At 37.8% G+C, this 17,777-nt stretch overlaps 1 protein-coding gene across 1 annotated transcript; it reads right to left on the bottom strand.

The window, feature by feature from the left end:
* Positions 1-12,038: 12,038 nt before the first annotated feature.
* LOC121970819 (myb-related protein 308-like) lies at positions 12,039-13,086 on the bottom strand. The gene is made up of 3 exons (XM_042521789.1): positions 12,882-13,086; positions 12,673-12,802; positions 12,039-12,578 (listed from the first exon to the last, which is right to left on the bottom strand). Exons 1-3 carry the CDS (start codon positions 13,012-13,014, stop codon positions 12,200-12,202), a joined length of 642 nt encoding a protein of 213 aa, XP_042377723.1. The 5' UTR covers positions 13,015-13,086; the 3' UTR covers positions 12,039-12,199.
* Between the last annotated feature and the right edge of the window lie 4,691 nt (positions 13,087-17,777).

The following is a 17,777-nucleotide window of genomic DNA, read 5'->3' as shown; positions in this document are numbered from 1 at the left end:
TGATAATTTTTCCTAAAACAGAGTAAATAATGTGTGATGATTTATGATTTTGAACTGAACTTAAACTGAATTATACATAACTTCTTCGTGACGTAGAGGGTTTAAAGAAACAACCTTGTTAGTTGAATGGGCGGTGATTTATGATTTTGAACTTAACTTACGTGGCGTTGAGGGTTTAAAGAAACAACCTTGTTAGCTGAACCCTAGTTGTACAACAAAGACTGGCTTTAAACTTCACCTGTCCCATTGGCAAAAGGTGGAACCGTCACTCTAGTGGCCCCTTGACCCCGGCCCCACAAGATTTCAGAGGGAGTAAATCACGGTTAATGCTGGACAGGATAAGTGACTGAGGGTCGAAGGAATTTTTGGCACAGCAGACCAGATTTTATCCCCGAGTACAACTGGCGACATTCGACCCCACGACTTCATTAGCAGGCTACAGACACCTAACCAGCAGACCAGCACTTCACCTGTCCCATGAATAGACTGCAGGATGTCCCTTCTTCTTTTCCTCTCCCGATTTCGATTCCATAACTTTTCAGTGATTGTTCGTGAGCCTTCCTTACCCGATTTGTCCTGAAATCGGGGATTATCTCTAGGAGCCCCTTGCCTAGTTTTACGGTCTCTTCGAGGGATCCTCTAGAGACTCCTCTTCGAATATTAACAATACCTTGCCGTCTCGGCTCCGGCTCACAATGCCTCCGTGTTGCTTCAATAATTCTCTGATCTTCATGCTGTCCCTGGGACTCAGCCGAACTGGACATTTAGCTGAGGGTGGAGGAGTTGGCTATGGAGGGGATCAAGCTTGTTGGTGGTTTTGTACAGTCATGTTGATTTCTTTAACAAATTTGTGACATGATTGAGTGAAATGTCCGTATACCTGGTGAAAATGCATAATGATCTCGACCCTGGGAAGAGCTGTTTGAGTTGGGTGTACTCGTAACTAATTCAGCGTAGGATGTTCTTCCAATGCTGGAACAACCTTTCTCCTTCTTTCTGTATTTGGGGCGCAATTGAGGAGGGGTTGAGGAGCTATGTTTCGAGAAGATAGGTGAGCAGCTCTTTTTTACTAGTCGAGTTTGGGACTTTTAGATGTCCCAGAGGGATATCAGCATATTCATTCTTCTGAGTGTGCTAATTCTCTTCCACGGTAATATATTTCTCGACTTTTCCTAGGAGGTCGTCAAAATTTGTCGGAGATTTCTTTAAGAATTCTCCTTCTAACAACAAGCCTTCACAAAAAATACTAACGAGAATTTATGTAGTAGAGGACCTAGAGGTACTCCTAAAGCAACGATTAAATCGCTGAATGTATTCCAACAAAGTCTTCTTAATTTGAGTTTAATATGCTAAACCACCTGTGTGGGTAGGCCTACCAAAGTTGTTAGAAAAATCATTGGGCAAAAGGTGATATTAATCACGGTAACCGAAGAAATTAATGCGTAGTGGGAAGAGGGGCACGGGGACCAAGGATTTACGCCTTGACTATCTCGCGATTCAAACTCACGATCTCATTAGGCAATCTTCTACGCACTAACCACTTAAAGGAGGACGAGGAGGAGAAGAAGACGACGACGAAGACACATGAGGGGAAGTAGAAGAGGCTGAGGACGAATAAACGAAGGAAGAGGTGTGTGTATCGAGGAGATCATCACGATAGAGTTCGGTAGCAACAATCGTGGACTCAAGATGATAAGCATCTTTTGCACTTGCCAAAGTTAAATATGCCTAGTTGGTCACACAAATCTTAATTATTTGACCAATCTTTATAATAATTGATGCGGAATTCGTGTTTCATAGTGTCAAAAGTCATTCTGATTTATCAGTCAAAATCAAAGTAAAATAGATACTACTAACGAGGGGATTAAACTTATCATAGAAAAAACTCAAGTCTAATCCAGTAAAGCCCAATACATTCCTCCCAAAGATTCAAGATTAATCAAGTACAAGTTGTTAGTACTCCAAACTATTTTTGATGTGATCAATCAATTTAGGTTAGGTCCTATTAATTTTTAACCCTGTGTCTAAATGTACATGAACTTAGGAGCACAAGAAGTCGAACGAGAGACGCAGCTAGCGAAAAGAACGGCACGAGAGAAAGCTGACGGACTCTCAGTTAAGTATATAAGTTGCAGCTAATAACACACCTTTCTAATAGGAAATAAACAAATTAACTTGAGTCATCATAGACCTAACAATATCGGGAAGAGTTCGATTTCTTCTTTTAGTGACCCTATTTTGCTGTAGAGTTACAGGGATAGTTAGTTGTCTAATAATCCCTTTCTCATTATACATTGTCTTGAACTGATCCGACAAATATTCACTTCCACAGTCAATGCGTAATGTCTTAACTTTATATTTTAATTGATTCTCAACTTCGTTCAAGTAATGATTGAAGCAATTTAATCTTCATATTTGTGAGAAATTAAATACACATGACCAAAATATATGGAGTAATCGATAAATGTAATGAAATATGAACTTCTATGTCTATCCTTCATATTTATTGGACAACAAATATCCGAATAAATTAATTGGAACGATGATTCAGTCCTAATAGTTCTTACCAAATGATTTCTTAGTTGTTTTTCCAGTAAAACAATACTCACATATAGATAAGTTAACTTTAGCATGAGTGTCGACCAGACTTTTTTTAACTAATTTATTTATTTATTCTTGTCCTATATGTCCTAATCCAGCATGCTAAACTTTATTATTTACATCAGCATTGCTAGTAAGGGCAGTATTTGAAAAACAACCATTATTATTATAATCAATACTTGGTTCTACATCAAGAACCATGAAACCATTTGATACATAACTATATCCTATTAACATAGAGTTAATTCTTAGTTCCACACAGCGACTGTAAAAATTTGTACAATAATCCAAATCAAGAAGACTATTAACGAAAATCAGATTTCGTCGAATCTCAGGAGCATACAAGACATCATGTAGAAATAAGGTATCTCTATCACGTAGGTTGAGTTTGCAAGTGTCAACTCCTTTGACTTCAATCCTTGTAGTGTTGTCAGCTAGTACCCGATGGTACTCCATATATATAGCTCAATCATGAGCTACATGGTTTGTTGCTCCTAAATTTATAATCCATAAAGGATAAAAATTAGCAAATAATACTAAACTAGCAACATAATGTTCACAAAAAGAAGATAAACATGAATCTACTTTTTTCGGCTCAGTACCTTCCCGAGTATAATGGCCCTTTTTGCCACAGTTATAGCAAGTCAGCTTGTTTTTAGATTTCTGTTCATATTTCTTTTCTTTCTTTTTAATTGGGTCAGCAAGCAGCACCAGCTTCTTTTTCCTTTCCCTTTCCTCTCTTAAACCATCTTCTATTATTCTTGGAATCAGAATCTTCAATTATAAAATCTAGATCATAAATCCTTTTCGATTCTATTCTCTTCGCCTCCAGTTCTACATAGCATGAGACATCAGTGAAAGTCTTAGTATTTTCACTGTGAGTTAGATTTTGTTTCATTATTTCTTAAGAATCAGGAAGGGAACAGATAACTGCCTGAACCTGTTGTTCATCAGTCAACTCATGACCAACAATTTTTAGCTCCCGAATCAATATTCGTCATTTCCCTCAAATATTAGGTCATGGTAACATTAAGGCACTTTTTGTAGCTGTCAAATTTTATTGTTAGCTGACGAAACTTGCTTAAACTTACTCCACTATATTTCTCTCTAAGGGCAACCCAAACTACATAAGCATATAGTAATGACTCATACTCAAATATTAGGTCGTCTACCATTGAATTAATCAATATTCCCTTAGCAGCGGGCATTAAGGTCATGTTTGTGTTGTGATGTAGAATCATCAATAGGTTCTTCCATGAACTGATTTACAGTCTCTAGAACTTCTTTTTTCTCAAGAAAATATTGTATCTTAAAGTGTCAGATTTTGTAGTTATCCCCATATAATTTATCTCTGTTATTGAGTTTAGCTATGATGTTAAACACATTATTTAGTAATTCCGTGTATTTCACATGTATATAATTTATGATTGATTCAATATTAATTTGAGTTGGTATATAAAATCAAGTGACAATTACGTTTCCACTTATCATTTATATAATCCAATCTAACCAACATTGATTAATACTATTATACACATCTCATCAAATGAACTAAGCATTAAGTGAACAAATTATGAAATAAATTCATTATTTAAATGAACTAATCATTCTTTTAATACCGTTAACACATAACATTCCCTTTTCTAATTTGTTAACACATAACATTCCCTTTTATAAGAGATCTTATGCTTTCACAACATCATAATCATATAGCAAGCAGAAAGATTTATCATGCATTCAACGTTCGCTCTGATACCATTGTTGATCTAAATACATGAAATGTAGAAATATGAAATCTGTAAAACTCACAGTGATTTATCGTAGTATATTTTGATCTTCACTTGTCATCGGAAGAATGATAAAAAACGAATCGAAAAGTTCTTCAAGATTCCATGAACCAAATCCTAAGTCTTCTCTTGTGTTCTTCCTTCACTCTTATGATGAACTACTCCTTCAAATCCTTCAGGACAATGGCAGCATTAATGATCGTTTAATGCCAACTTAATTACATAAGCAGCAAAAAGGTTTGTGTGACAAAATGTTAGTTGCCGCTTGGGCAAACACAAGCAAGTCGTGCTCGCACACGAGTCAACATAGTTCAATGCAATCCAAGCCCTAGGCCTACGCATGAGAAAAAATCTCTCTCCATGCATTTGTTCATAACTCTAATGTAGATGAATCAATATAAACTAAACAATATGCCCAAAAACTCATAATGTGAGACTAATATCACATTCTTAATGAAATTTGTATCTTCTTCCACCTCTTCTCTATTCGCACATATTCAACAATTCTAACTCTCTGTTTGCCCTTCCTCTCCTTCATGAACGATCTTCAAGGATAAGCGCACGTCAACCGATTCGTTGATAGATGGCTTGAATATCTATGATATTTGACCGGAACATTAATCATAGAGATTATAACATAAAGTCTAAAACTAATCTTCGAAGTGCTCTGTACGAGCTCATAAGCTTTTTTTAAGTCGGTAACCGTTATCAGAGTTAAGAACAACGAGGTGCTTGATAATCGAAGTTTTGGGTAACAATTATGAAAATGTAGCTAAGAAAAATCAAACAAAATTATAAATTATAATCCACATTCCACATAGGCAGTCAAAGAACAAAGAAATAAACAAACAAACTGACCAAATCTTTACCCACAAACTTGGCAACTTTAAAGAAAAATAAAACAATCCATGGAAATTAGAGGATTGTTCAGGTCCTCAACGAGAGGTTGCCTCCTCCTCGCACTCTGGATCTGGTTCTGCACTCGTTGCAACTTTACCTTCTCCATGCATTTTGATGAAGGCTTGTAAACACCGTTCTCTCTCAAACTCTCCTTCGAACGCTTATGACGAGCAGTCATCGAGTTCAATGGAGAACGAGTTCTTTTCGCAGGGAGAGCCTGAGTTCTTGGAGATAGGGAGACAATTACTTGCTTATGGGGATCAAGCACAACTATGAGCGGTTTAGCTGAGGGTGGAGGAGTTGGCTGTGGAGGAGATCGAGCTTGTTGGTGGTTTTGTACAGTCATGTTGATTTCTTTAACAAGTCTGTGACATAGATTGAGTGGAATGTTCGTATACCCGGTGAAAAATACATAATGATCTCGACCCTGGGAAGAGCTGTTTGAGTTGGGTGTACTCGTGACTAATTCAGCGTAGGATGTTCTTCCAATGCTGGAACAACCTTTCCCCTTCTTTCTGTATTTGGGGCGCAATTGAGGAGGGGTTGAGGAGCTATGTTTCGAGAAGGTAGATGAGTAGCTCTTTTTTACTAGTCGAGTTTGGGACTTTTAGATGTCCCAGAGGGATATCAGCAGATTCATTCTTCTGAGTGTGCTGATTCTCTTCAACGGTAATATATTTCTCGACTTTTCCTAGGAGGTCGTCAAAATTTGTCGAAGATTTCTTTACCAAAGATTTAAAGAATTCTCCTTCTAACAACAAGCCTTCACAAAAAATACTAACGAGAATTTATGTAGTAGAGGACCTAGAGGTACTCCTAAAGCAACGATTAAAACGCTGAATGTATTCCAACAAAGTCTTCTTAATCTGAGTTTAATATGCTAAACCACCTGTGTGGGTGGGCCTACCAAAGTTGTTAGAAAAATCATTGGGCAAAAGACGATAACGCTCGTCTCCAGCACCTCCGTCGTATCTTGTCCAAGGTTATCACGAAGGAGATTAATCACGGTAACCGAAGAAGCTAATGCGTAGTGGGAAGAGGGAAACGGGGACCAAGGATTTACGCTCTGATTATCTCGCGATTCGAACTCACGATCTCATTAGGCAATCTTCTACGCACTAACCACTTAAAGGAGGAGGAGGAGAAGAAGACGACGACGAAGACGCATAAGGAGAAGTAGAAGAGGCTGAGGACGAATAAACGAAGGAAGAGGTGTGTGTTTCGGGGAGATCATCACGATAGAGTTCGGTAGCAACAATCGTGGACTCAAGATAGATGATGAGCATCTCTTGCACTTGCCAAAGTTAAATATGCCTAGTTGGTGACACAAATCTTAATTATTTGACCAATCTTTATAATAATTGATGCGGAATTCGTGTTTCATAGTGTCAAAAGTCATACTGATTCATCAGTCAAAATCAAAGTAAGATAAATACTACTAACGAGGGGATCAAACTCATCATAGAAAAAACTCAAGTCTAATCCAGTAAGCCCAATACATTCCTCCCAAAGATTCAAGATTAATCATGTACAAGTTGTTAGTACTCCAAAATATTTTTGATATGATCAATCAATTTAGGTTAGACACTATTAATTTTTAACCCTGTGTTTAAATGTATATGAACTTAGGAGCACAGGAAGTCGAGCGAGAGACGCAGCTAGCGAGAAGGACGATACGAGAAAAAGCTGACGGACTCTCAGTTAAGTATATAGGTTGCAGCTAATAACACACCTTTCTAATAGGAAATAAACAAATTAACTTGAGTCATCATAGACCTAACAATATCGGGAAGAGTTCGATTTTTTCTTTTAGTGACCCCATTTTGCTGTAGAGTTACAGGGATAGTTAGTTGTCTAATAATTCCTTTCTCATTACACATTGTCTTGAACTGATCAGACAAATATTCACCTCTACGGTCAATGCATAATGTCTTAACCTTATATTCTAATTAATTCTCAACTTCCTTCAAGTAATGATTGAAGCAATTTAATCTTGATATTTGTGAGAAATTAAATACATATGACCAAAATATATGGAGTAATCGATAAATGTAATGAAATAAGAACTTCTATGTCTATTCTTCATATTTATTGGACAACAAATATCCGAATAAATTAATTGGAACGATGATTCAGCCCTAATAGTCTTACCAAATGGTTTCTTAGTTGTTTTTCCATAAAACAATGTTCACATATAGATAAGTTAACTTTAGCATGAGTGTCAACCAGACTTTTTTTAGCTAAGTTATTTATTTATTCTTGTCCTATATGTCCTAATCTAGCATACCAAATTTTATTATTTACAACAACATAGCTAGTAAGGGCAATGTTTGAAAAACAACCATTATTATTATAATCAATACTTGGTTCTACATCAAGAACCATGAATCCATTCGATACATAACTATATCCTATTAACACATAGTTAATTCTTAGTTCCATACAACGACTGTAAAAGTTTGTACAATAATCCAAATCAAGAAGACTATTAACGAAAAATAGATTTCGTCGAATCTCAGAAGCATACAAGACATCATGTAGAAACAAGGTATCTCTATCACGTAGGTTGAGTTTGCAAGTGTCAACTCCTTTGACTTCAATCCTTGCAGTGTTGTCAGCTAGTACCCGACAACACTCTATATATATAGCTCAATCATGAGCTACATGGTTTGTTGCTCCTGAATTTATAATCCATAAAGGATAAAAATTAGCAAATAATACTAAACTATAGCAACATAATGTTCACAAAAAGAAGATAAACATGAATCTACTTTTTTCGGCTCAGTACCTTCCCGAGTATAATGATCCTTTTTGCCACAGTTATAGCAAATCAGCTTGTTTTTAGATTTCTGTTCATACTTCTTTTCTTTCTTTTTGATTGGGTCAGCAAGCAGCACCAGCTTCTTTTTCCTTTCCCTTTCCTCTCTTAAACCATCTTCTATTATTCTTGGAATCCGAATCTTCAACTACAAAAGCTAGATCAAAAATCCTTGTCGATTCTATTCTCTTCGCCTCCAGTTCTACATAGTATGAGACATCAGTGAAAGTCTTAGTATTTTCACTGTGAGTTAGATTTTGTTTCATTATTTCCTAAGAATCAGGAAAGGAACAGATAACTGTCTGAACCTGTTGTTCATCAGTCAACTCATGACCAACAATTTTTAGCTCCCAAATATTCGTCATTTCCTTCAAATATTAGGTCATGGTAACATGAAGGCACTTTTTGTAGCTGTCAAATTTTATTGTTAGCTGATGAAGGTTGCTTAAACTTACTCCACTATATTTCTCTCTAAGGGCAACCCAAACTATATAAGCAAATGGTAATGACTCATACTCAAATACCAGGTCGTCTACCATTGAACTAATCAATATTCCCTTAGCAGCGAGCATTAAAGTCACGTTTGTGTTGTGATGTAGAATCATCAATAGGTTCTTCCATGAACTGATTTACAGTCTCTAGAACTTCTTTTTTCTCAAGAATACATTGTATCTTAAAGTGTCAGATTTTATAGTCATCCCCATATAATTTATCTCTGTTATTAAGTTTAGCTATGATGTTAAACACATTATTTAGTAATTCCGTGAATTTCACATGTATATAATTTATAATTGATTCAATATTAATTTGAGTTGGCATATAAAATCAAGTGACAATTATGTTTCCACTTATCATTTATATAATCCAATCTAACCAACATTGATTAATACTATTATACACATCTAATCAAATGAACTAAGCATTAAGTAAATAAATTATGAAATAAATTCATCATTTAAATGAACTAATCATTCTTTTAATTTTGTTAACACATAACATTCCCTTTTTCTAGTTTGTTAACACGTAACATTCCCTTTTATAAGAGATCTTATGCTTTCACAACAACATAATCATATAGCAAGCAGAAAGATTTATCATGCATTTAACGTTTGCTATGATACCATTGTTGATCTAAATGCATGAAATGTAGAAATATAAAATCTGTAAAACTCACAGTGATCTATCGTAGTAGATTTTGATCTTCGCTTGTCATCGGAAGAATGATCAAAAATGGATCGCAAAGTTCTTCAAGATTCCACGAACCAAATCCTAAGCCTTCTCTCTTCCTTCACTCTTATAATGAACTACTTCAAATCCTTAAGGACAATGGCAGCATTAATGATCGTTTAATGCCAACTTAATTACGTAAGCAACAAAAATGTTTGTATGACAAAATGTTAGTTGATCCGCTTGGGCACTCGGACACAAATCAACATAATTCAGTGCAATCCAAGCCCTACGCCTGAGAAAAAATCTCTCTCCATGTATTTGTTCATAATCTCAATATAGGTGAATCAATATAAACCAAACAATATGCCTAAAAACTCTCAATATGGGACTAACATCTCATTCATAATGGAACTTGTATCTTCTTCCACCTCTTCTCTATTCACACATATTCATTAATTCTAACTCTCTCTTTGCCCATCCTCTCCTTCACCGACGATCTCCAAGGATAAACACACATCAACTGATTCGTTGACAGATGGCTTGAATATCTACGATATTTGACCGGAACATTAATCATAGAGATTATAACATAAAGTCTAAAACTAATCTTCAAAGTGCTCTGTACGAGCTCAGGAGCTCATAAGCTTTTTTTTAAGTCGGTAACCGTTATCAGAGTTGAGAACAAAGAGGTGCTTGATAATCGAAGTTTTGGGTAACAATTATAAAAATGTAGCTAAGAAAAATCAAACAAAATTATAAATTATAATCCACATTCCACATAGGCAGTCAAAGAACAAAAAAATAAACAAACAAACTGACCAAATCTTTACCCACAAACTTGGCAACTTTAAAGAAAAATAAAACAATCCATGGAAATTAGAGGATTGTTCAGGTCCTCAACGAGAGGCTGCCTCCTCCTCGCACTCTGGATCTGGTGCTGCACTCGTTGCAACTTTGCCTTCTCCATGCATTTTGATGACGGCTTGTAAACACCGTTCTCTCTCAAACTCTCCTTCGAACGCTTATGACGAGCAGTCATCGAGTTCAATGGAGAACAAGTTCTTTTCGCAGGGAGAGTCTGAGTTCTTGGAGATGGGGAGACAATTACTTGCTTATGGGGATCAAGCACAACTATGAGCGGTTTGTGGTTTGCAGAAGAAAGCTGAGGACACACACTACTGGCACTGGCACTAGCACTAGAACTAGTGCTAGCAGTACTAATGCTTGTAATTGTACAAGAACTGGTGGAAGAAGAAGACGACGACGAAGAAGGAGGAAGAGGAGGAGGAGGTGGGGAAGCAGAAGAGGATGAAGAGGAATAAACGGAGGAAGAGGTGTGTGTTTCGGGGAGATCATCACGATAGAGTTCGGTAGCAACAACCATCGACTCTGAGATGACGAGCTTCTCTTGCACTAGGACAACATTGGAATCATCATCAATCTTGGGAGAAGCCTGGCAGCACTTGCTCACGCATGAACCCATGGTTGTTGCCGTTGCTTCCCTTCTTCAGTTGCTCTGCTTCTTTTTGGAAACTGGGTTTAAATTCGAGGAGCGGGAGAGAAGTAATTATCCGTTGATCAACGGCTTCATGTGTCGATGGCAATGATGGTGGCGAGCTTTTTACCACCCGGCGCTCCAAAAAGTGGAAAACTGAAGTCTCTGGTCTCTGCTACTTTTAAAAGGGGCAGCGGAACACTTTCCCTGTACAAAAAGTGGAAGACTCAATTAGTGAAGTTTTCCACCGGCCAAAATAGTACACTAGAGTATAACTTGTTTGTACATAATGATAGATGATATCCTCTAATACACACCTGATGTTTATCAAATTATTTTTTACAATATTATAGATTCTTTTAAAATTATTAGCTTTTTAATATATTTGAACAAATAAATAAATACAAATATAATTGTTGATTTAGATTTAAATAATTTAATAATAAATTTTATTTATTAAAATTATTTGAAAGATATTTAAAAAAAAAAACAAATTTTATCCGTTTTGCCGGAGGTAGCACAACGACTCAAGCTGAGAGAAAATTAAATTGAAATAATTATTAATTTCTTTTTATAAATTTAAATTTAATTTTAATTTTTTTATTCTTAATTTAAATTATTTATTTATTAAAAGTTTAATAAAACTATCTCCTTCTAACACATTGGACACGATAGTAAGGATTATATAGGTGATTGCTTTAATAAATTTTAGAGTCAATTCTAATACATCATCTTATGATGGCACCCTAGTGAGAATTTACCTGGGTGATTAATTTAATAAATTTTAAAATTAATTTTGATATAAAATATTTTATTAGGTATCTAATTTCTTTCATATAAAATAAAATATCTCTCATAATTTATCTATTTAACTAGGTCGACTACACTAGATCATTTGAAATAAACGTTATCATTTTTTCCTCCTAATAATTTGGTTAAATTTATAAATTTTTACAAATTTAAGTTTATTACTATTTTTTAAAAAATTAAATTTTAATTAAAAAGAAAAAAAGATGCGTGCCACGAGGAGTCGGCCCGCCAAGCCGTTTAAGCCCGTAAGAAGTAGCGCAAGCCCCGTAGAAAGTAACTGATGACATGTGACCGACGTCATGCTGATCGATGATGGGTCTGCGGAACAGGCACGTGATGCCCAATCATTCACTCGCTGAACTAGAAGCTGACGTCTGCTGACGTTAGATCGTGGTGGTTGCTACCCATCAGATGCATTTATCACGGATAAAAAATTCGATCCAACAAAAATATATATATATATATATATAATTTTTTTCCTCGATCCTCTAAAAATGAAACAATAAATTAAAACAGTCCAAATCAATCTAAATGAGGAAGACGACAAATGTCGACATCCATGGCAGAATCGCCTGCCAAATCGCGACTCGATCTTACTGAGATCGAACTCCTCCGATCTTATCCACGGTGGCCATGAGAATGGCCGCTCGGGCTCGCGCGGCAGCTGCAAGCTTCGTCGCTTCGGAATCCGAGGTGGTAGCAGAAGCAAATCGTCTGGCCACACGGCGCGGCTGGAGGCGCCGGCACCACCTCCGGGGAGGCGGAAGTCGTCGGCCAATTAGCAGACGCGTGGGGGAGGCGAAGGCTGATGCTGAGGTCGAGATCGCAGCTACAGTCGCCTTCGTCCGTGCTGCTCTGTCGTACTCCGGCCTTGAGCGGGAGGTGCGTCCGCGGGTCCAGGCCCTGGCCGACGAGCTTCCGCTTGATGTGCGAGTTCCAGTAGTTCTTGATCTCATTATCCGTTCTTCCCGGTAACCTCGCCGCGATCACCGACCATCTATCGACAGAAAACAAAAACAAAACAAAAAATCGAGCAAACTCATCAAATTCCTGAATACAAAATAAGAAAGTTGATCTGTATACGTACGTACTTGTTTCCGAGCAAAGCATGGAGGTTGACGATGAGCTTGTCCTCTTCCTCAGTGAAGTTTCCTCGCTTGAGGTCCGGCCGGAGGTAGTTCATCCACCGGAGCCGGCAGCTCTTGCCGCAGCGCAGGAGGCCTAATTCATTAAAAAAAAAAAACTAACAGATCAGGATTATTAAGATTAATTATTAATTCATTTCTAAAGATGATTAAACCTGCAGCCTTAGGGAGCGACCGCCAGCAGCCTTCGCCGTGAGCCTGGATGTGAGCGATGAGCTTGTCGTCCTCTTCCCTGGTCCAAGCTCCTTTGTTGGTGTGAACTTGCTCGCAGCAGGGAGACCTGCCCATGACTAGCTAGCTGCTGGCCGATGAAATGAACGAATTAATCAACAAAATGAGTTAAGAAAGACGACTGACCGATCGAGTGAGAAAACCTTGGGAAGGAGCTTTATACGGGAATGATGGGGAGAGAGGGGGCAGGTTGTGGTTGGTAACTGCATGCAGACTGTTTGGTCCGTTTTGACTCTGTGTCAGACTGTCCGTCACAATTGACTGGTGTGCTTAATTCAGCCTGGTCTAACCACGCCTGAAAGTCGGTCGGACTGACACCCGAGTCGTAGGTTCTGTTATGTCTGATCAAATCCGTTATTACGATTTATCCAGATGTTTTATGTATAGTACCATGAGTGAGAGGAGTTTTTAATAAATACGTTTGGATATATATATTTCATAAAAAAAATTGTGAACTATTTGCCGTAGATTTTATCCACGTGAATTATATTTCATCATGTCCGAGAATCGAAGCGATGGATGTTAAAATATGGTATTTATATTGGTTGAATGTAGACTTTAAATGATTGAGATCTGTAATTATAAAACGTCAGTGTCGAACTAGGGAGGGATTTCCTAGCGTTGGTCCTCCGACACTCAAGTCAAATCTCCGACGGAAGCAGTAAGGAAGCGAAGAGAAACAAAATTAGCGGAGTAACAGTAGCTACAGTAGAATCGAACATACCTCCGTCGAAGCTTGGGATCCCTTATATAGACTTCCCGGGAACGCACGTGCACGCTTCTTGAGGCGTGCACACACCTCAAAGATTTCCCTAATAAGACGTGTCAGAAAAGTGTCACTGACACCATACCTCAACAGTCCGAGCATATTCTGACAAGACAGTAGAAGCTTCCATCGTACGATTATCTGTCAAACCACGCCGCCCGCTATGCTGCCTGTCGGTGGCACGAGTCCCTAAGAGGATAGCGGTCGATCCTCGTTTTGTCGATTACTGGGCCGAGCGAGATGGCCGCTCGGCCAACCTTCATTAGGCTACCTGCCGCTCTGCCCTTCGGCCGAGCAGTGTATCCGCTCGGGCCACATCCACTGTTCGCGCCGAGCGGGCTATCTGCTTGGCCTATGCTCTGCTGGTACATGGATTTTCTAAGCGTCGGAAGCTCAATTCGGTGGTCGAGTTGTGCTACTATCAAGTCAGGTCTTCCGATCGGGCAAGTAGGTTACCTCGAGCGGACGATGGTATGAGGGTGTTGACTGCCTTAACTTTGACCTTCCACATGACCATGACCCGTGCGAGGCGGGGCTCTACCTTATCTCCGGATCAATATTCACTAATAAAATTTTTATTAAAATGATAAATAAATAAATATATTTTAAAATAAATAAATAAATTTATATTGTAAATTTAATCAATCAGAGTCGAATATAATTGTTTTCAATAATCAAATAAGTTTAAATTAACATCTATTCAAATCAAATTTAAACTCTAAAAATATCAAACCAATCTTAAACAATTATTTCAACAATTTAGTCCATTTTAAACTAACTCGACTTAATTTCATTATCATATCAAATTAAATAAGTTTTAATACTATAAAACTTAACTCGGTTGATTCATTTAAGGCCGTAGTTAAAGAATCGAGCTTTGGGGTTGTTATATGTAGTCAAGGATGAGCTAAGCCTGCCCTTTTACACTAAATTAATTCCGAGTAAACAGCTAACGACTTGGGTTTGTACAAGGATTGCGGCATGAATGGTTGTTATGTGATTAGTGCAACAGGGAGTTTGGTGACCCACTGCTCCTTCATGGTCATTAAAGACGATAATTGTGGTCTGGATGAGGTTGATGGAATCAATTGGTCGTTGACGTAGTTGACGTCGCGCAATCATATAACGACAAAAGTTTAATCAAAAATATTGATGTTGGGAAAGCATATAATAATAAAATTAGATTAATATGTTGATTCACACCGAAGTGTGTTCGAGAATTTTTGTATGATCGATATGAATTGATCAGTTTAACACGCGATCCATTTTTTCTTCTCGGGCACCTATCTAATCGAGCACTCACATGTGATTATCGTGTTGGCTCATAATCATATCTGATTAATATGAAATTTTATTTAATTAGTTTTTAATGTAATTAAATAGTGTACAAAATGCTGTCTTAATATTTTTTATAGTATTCCATAAGCTACGTATATAGATTATCATGAACCACATTCACATTTGGGCCCTCCATAATACAATATTGCATTGTTAAACAATGATTTAGAATCTACATATATACATTCTGAATTTAATTAGATAGATCATCACCTTTCCTAATTAATTTACTTTATAATATTTCTTAATTCAACATAATACAATATCATAGCTATGTATTATGGTGAAATCAAAGTTGTATTGACTCTAAAAAAAATAATATTCAATAATCCAATTTAATTATATCATAATTAGAAATGTAGACATTCAATCGAAAGAGAATGATGCAGAAGAATTTGTTGTTAGTGAAAGGCACAAAGAGGTATAGCATGGTTCAGAGGGGCAATCATCTCATGTAGTCTGCAGTCCCGTTGATTAAATCGATCAATCGACTATGAAAGCTAGCTTTTCCATCTAACTAACTAATAACCAGGGGTGAATCCAGTGGGAGGGCGACATCAGCGGTCGCCCCCCTTTGCTGACGATGGAACTCCTAGTATTTAGGGTTCCACAGATGGAGATAGAGGATACCACCTCATGTTCCATATAAAAATCGCTCTTCCGCCACTGCTAATAGCTAACATAGTCAATTAATTAATTAATAGATTGATTAATTATACCAACTTTGCTATTGATTGATCTTGATTAGGGTTAATTAGTTGAATGCATCTCACACATACTAATCAATCATTCATTTTATAATCTAGTGGTATCATACTGATTAGGGAATGGTAACAAGTATATGAACATATTTTTATAGAATCATATAAATTTTCAAAATTACCAAATTATGTATGTTAGTTTTAAAATTATCATACTTATTTTCCGTTTTATCCTTAATCAGTCGAATGATAAAAAAAAAATCAATTGAATTGATTTTTGTTTGAAAATCAATCGATTGATTTTTAACACAAGTCGAATTGATTTTTCTTCATGCTGAAGTTTCAAGTAAATCAGTTGACTGATAATGAAAATCAGTCGAATCGATTTATTTATGTATCAAATGTTTTTAGGACTCGTGTGGCTGACAAGAGGGGTGAATTGCCCTTCAAAAAAAAGAACCTTTCTCGATCTTTTAAAATAATAAGATACTTATATAAAAAGAATTAATAAACTAATAAAAAAAATGCTACAGATTTTTACTTAATTACAACCGTGAGGGTTGTTAATCCAAGACTCTGAATCACTACTCAAATTATCCCTTCGTCATAGGCGAAGAAGACTCTTACCAACTTTGGAAGCACACAAAGTAGTATAACACTTAAAGAAACTCGTATATAAGTTGTTCTAAACTACTGGGATCAGGGCTATATTTAAACTCTGATTGGGGTGCCTGGAAGAGTTCCAAACGCCTGGACGTGGATAAAATTTTATCCTCATCGCAACGAATTGTGCCACGTCGTGATTTGATAAAGTTTTAGGTCCGGGTGCTCGGAAGGGTTTTGGGCGCCCGGAGTCCGGGAGCCTAGACCCAAAAGTCAACTTCTTGATGACTTTTTAGTCCGGATCTTCTGCTCTGGTTTCGCTCGCTTAGGTCCAAGTATTCCGCTCTGGCTCCGCTCGCTTGAGTGATTTTAGCCATCCGGAATAAGGCTCAATCAAACTCATTTTTTGACCTTTCTTGAGCATTCTTCCACTCCGGCTTCTCATTCCTCGGAAACACCCCGCACCTCCTCTTGTCTGCCAGTGTACTCTTCCACAACACCTCGTCCTTCGGACGCACCGAGCCCGTCGACTATCTCCCGTGTCGTCCTTTTCGTTAGCTGCGTCTTTTGCTTGTCTTCTTGTGCTTTTAAGTTTCTGTATATTTAGACATAAGGGTTAAACTACAACAGGACCTAACTTATGTAGGACCGTTAGGCCGGCTAGAAGGGGGGTTGGATAGCCTGCAAAAATAAGACAACCCTTTCTCGAACTCTCAACAGTACACTTGTATAAAATTAAAACAGTAAATAAAAAGCAAAAAGAAAGAGGCAGAAGGTTTTTACTTGGTTACAACCAAGAAGATTGTTAATCCAAAGAATGTAGTACTAGTATCTCCTTCAGGCGGAGAAGCCTCTTACAACAGTGAAAGCGTAAAATAGAGAAGTTAATCTAGAACAGTAGCTTACAAGTGTTGGAAAATGGAATGCACTGAGTTGATGAAAAAGCTTCTGGACCAAGGCTATATTTATAGCCTTGGTCGGGGCGCCTGGAAGGGTTCCGGGTATCCTGGGGGGATAAAACTTTATCCCCCAACGTTCAGATCGTGTTTGACGCGATCTAGTCAACAAGTCTGGTCTGGGCGCCCGGAAAGGTTCCGGGCGCCCTGGAGCCTAAAGTCAACCGATGTTGACTTTTTCATCCGGGGACCACTGCTCCGGTTCAGTTCACCTCGGTCCGGATCTTCAACTCCGGATCCGCTTGCTTGGGTGATCTCTGCCATCCGGAAAAGGGCTCACCCGAGCCCAAGTTCCGGTCTTCTCGAGCGGGCTTCCCTCCGGCTTCTCGTCCCTCGGGATCGCCGCGTGTTCCCTTCTCGTCCGCCGGCGTACTCATCCGCAGTCTTCATCCCTCGGACGCACCGTGTGCCGTCCTTCTCGCTAACTGCGTCTCTTGCTCCCCGAGCAATCTTTCG

Source organism: Zingiber officinale, chromosome 4A (assembly GCF_018446385.1).
Source record: "Zingiber officinale cultivar Zhangliang chromosome 4A, Zo_v1.1, whole genome shotgun sequence".
In the NCBI taxonomy this organism is placed as follows: domain Eukaryota; kingdom Viridiplantae; phylum Streptophyta; class Magnoliopsida; order Zingiberales; family Zingiberaceae; genus Zingiber; species Zingiber officinale.
The sequence above is the reverse complement of the archived record's forward strand: the minus strand, read 5'-3'. Positions and strand labels throughout refer to the sequence as shown.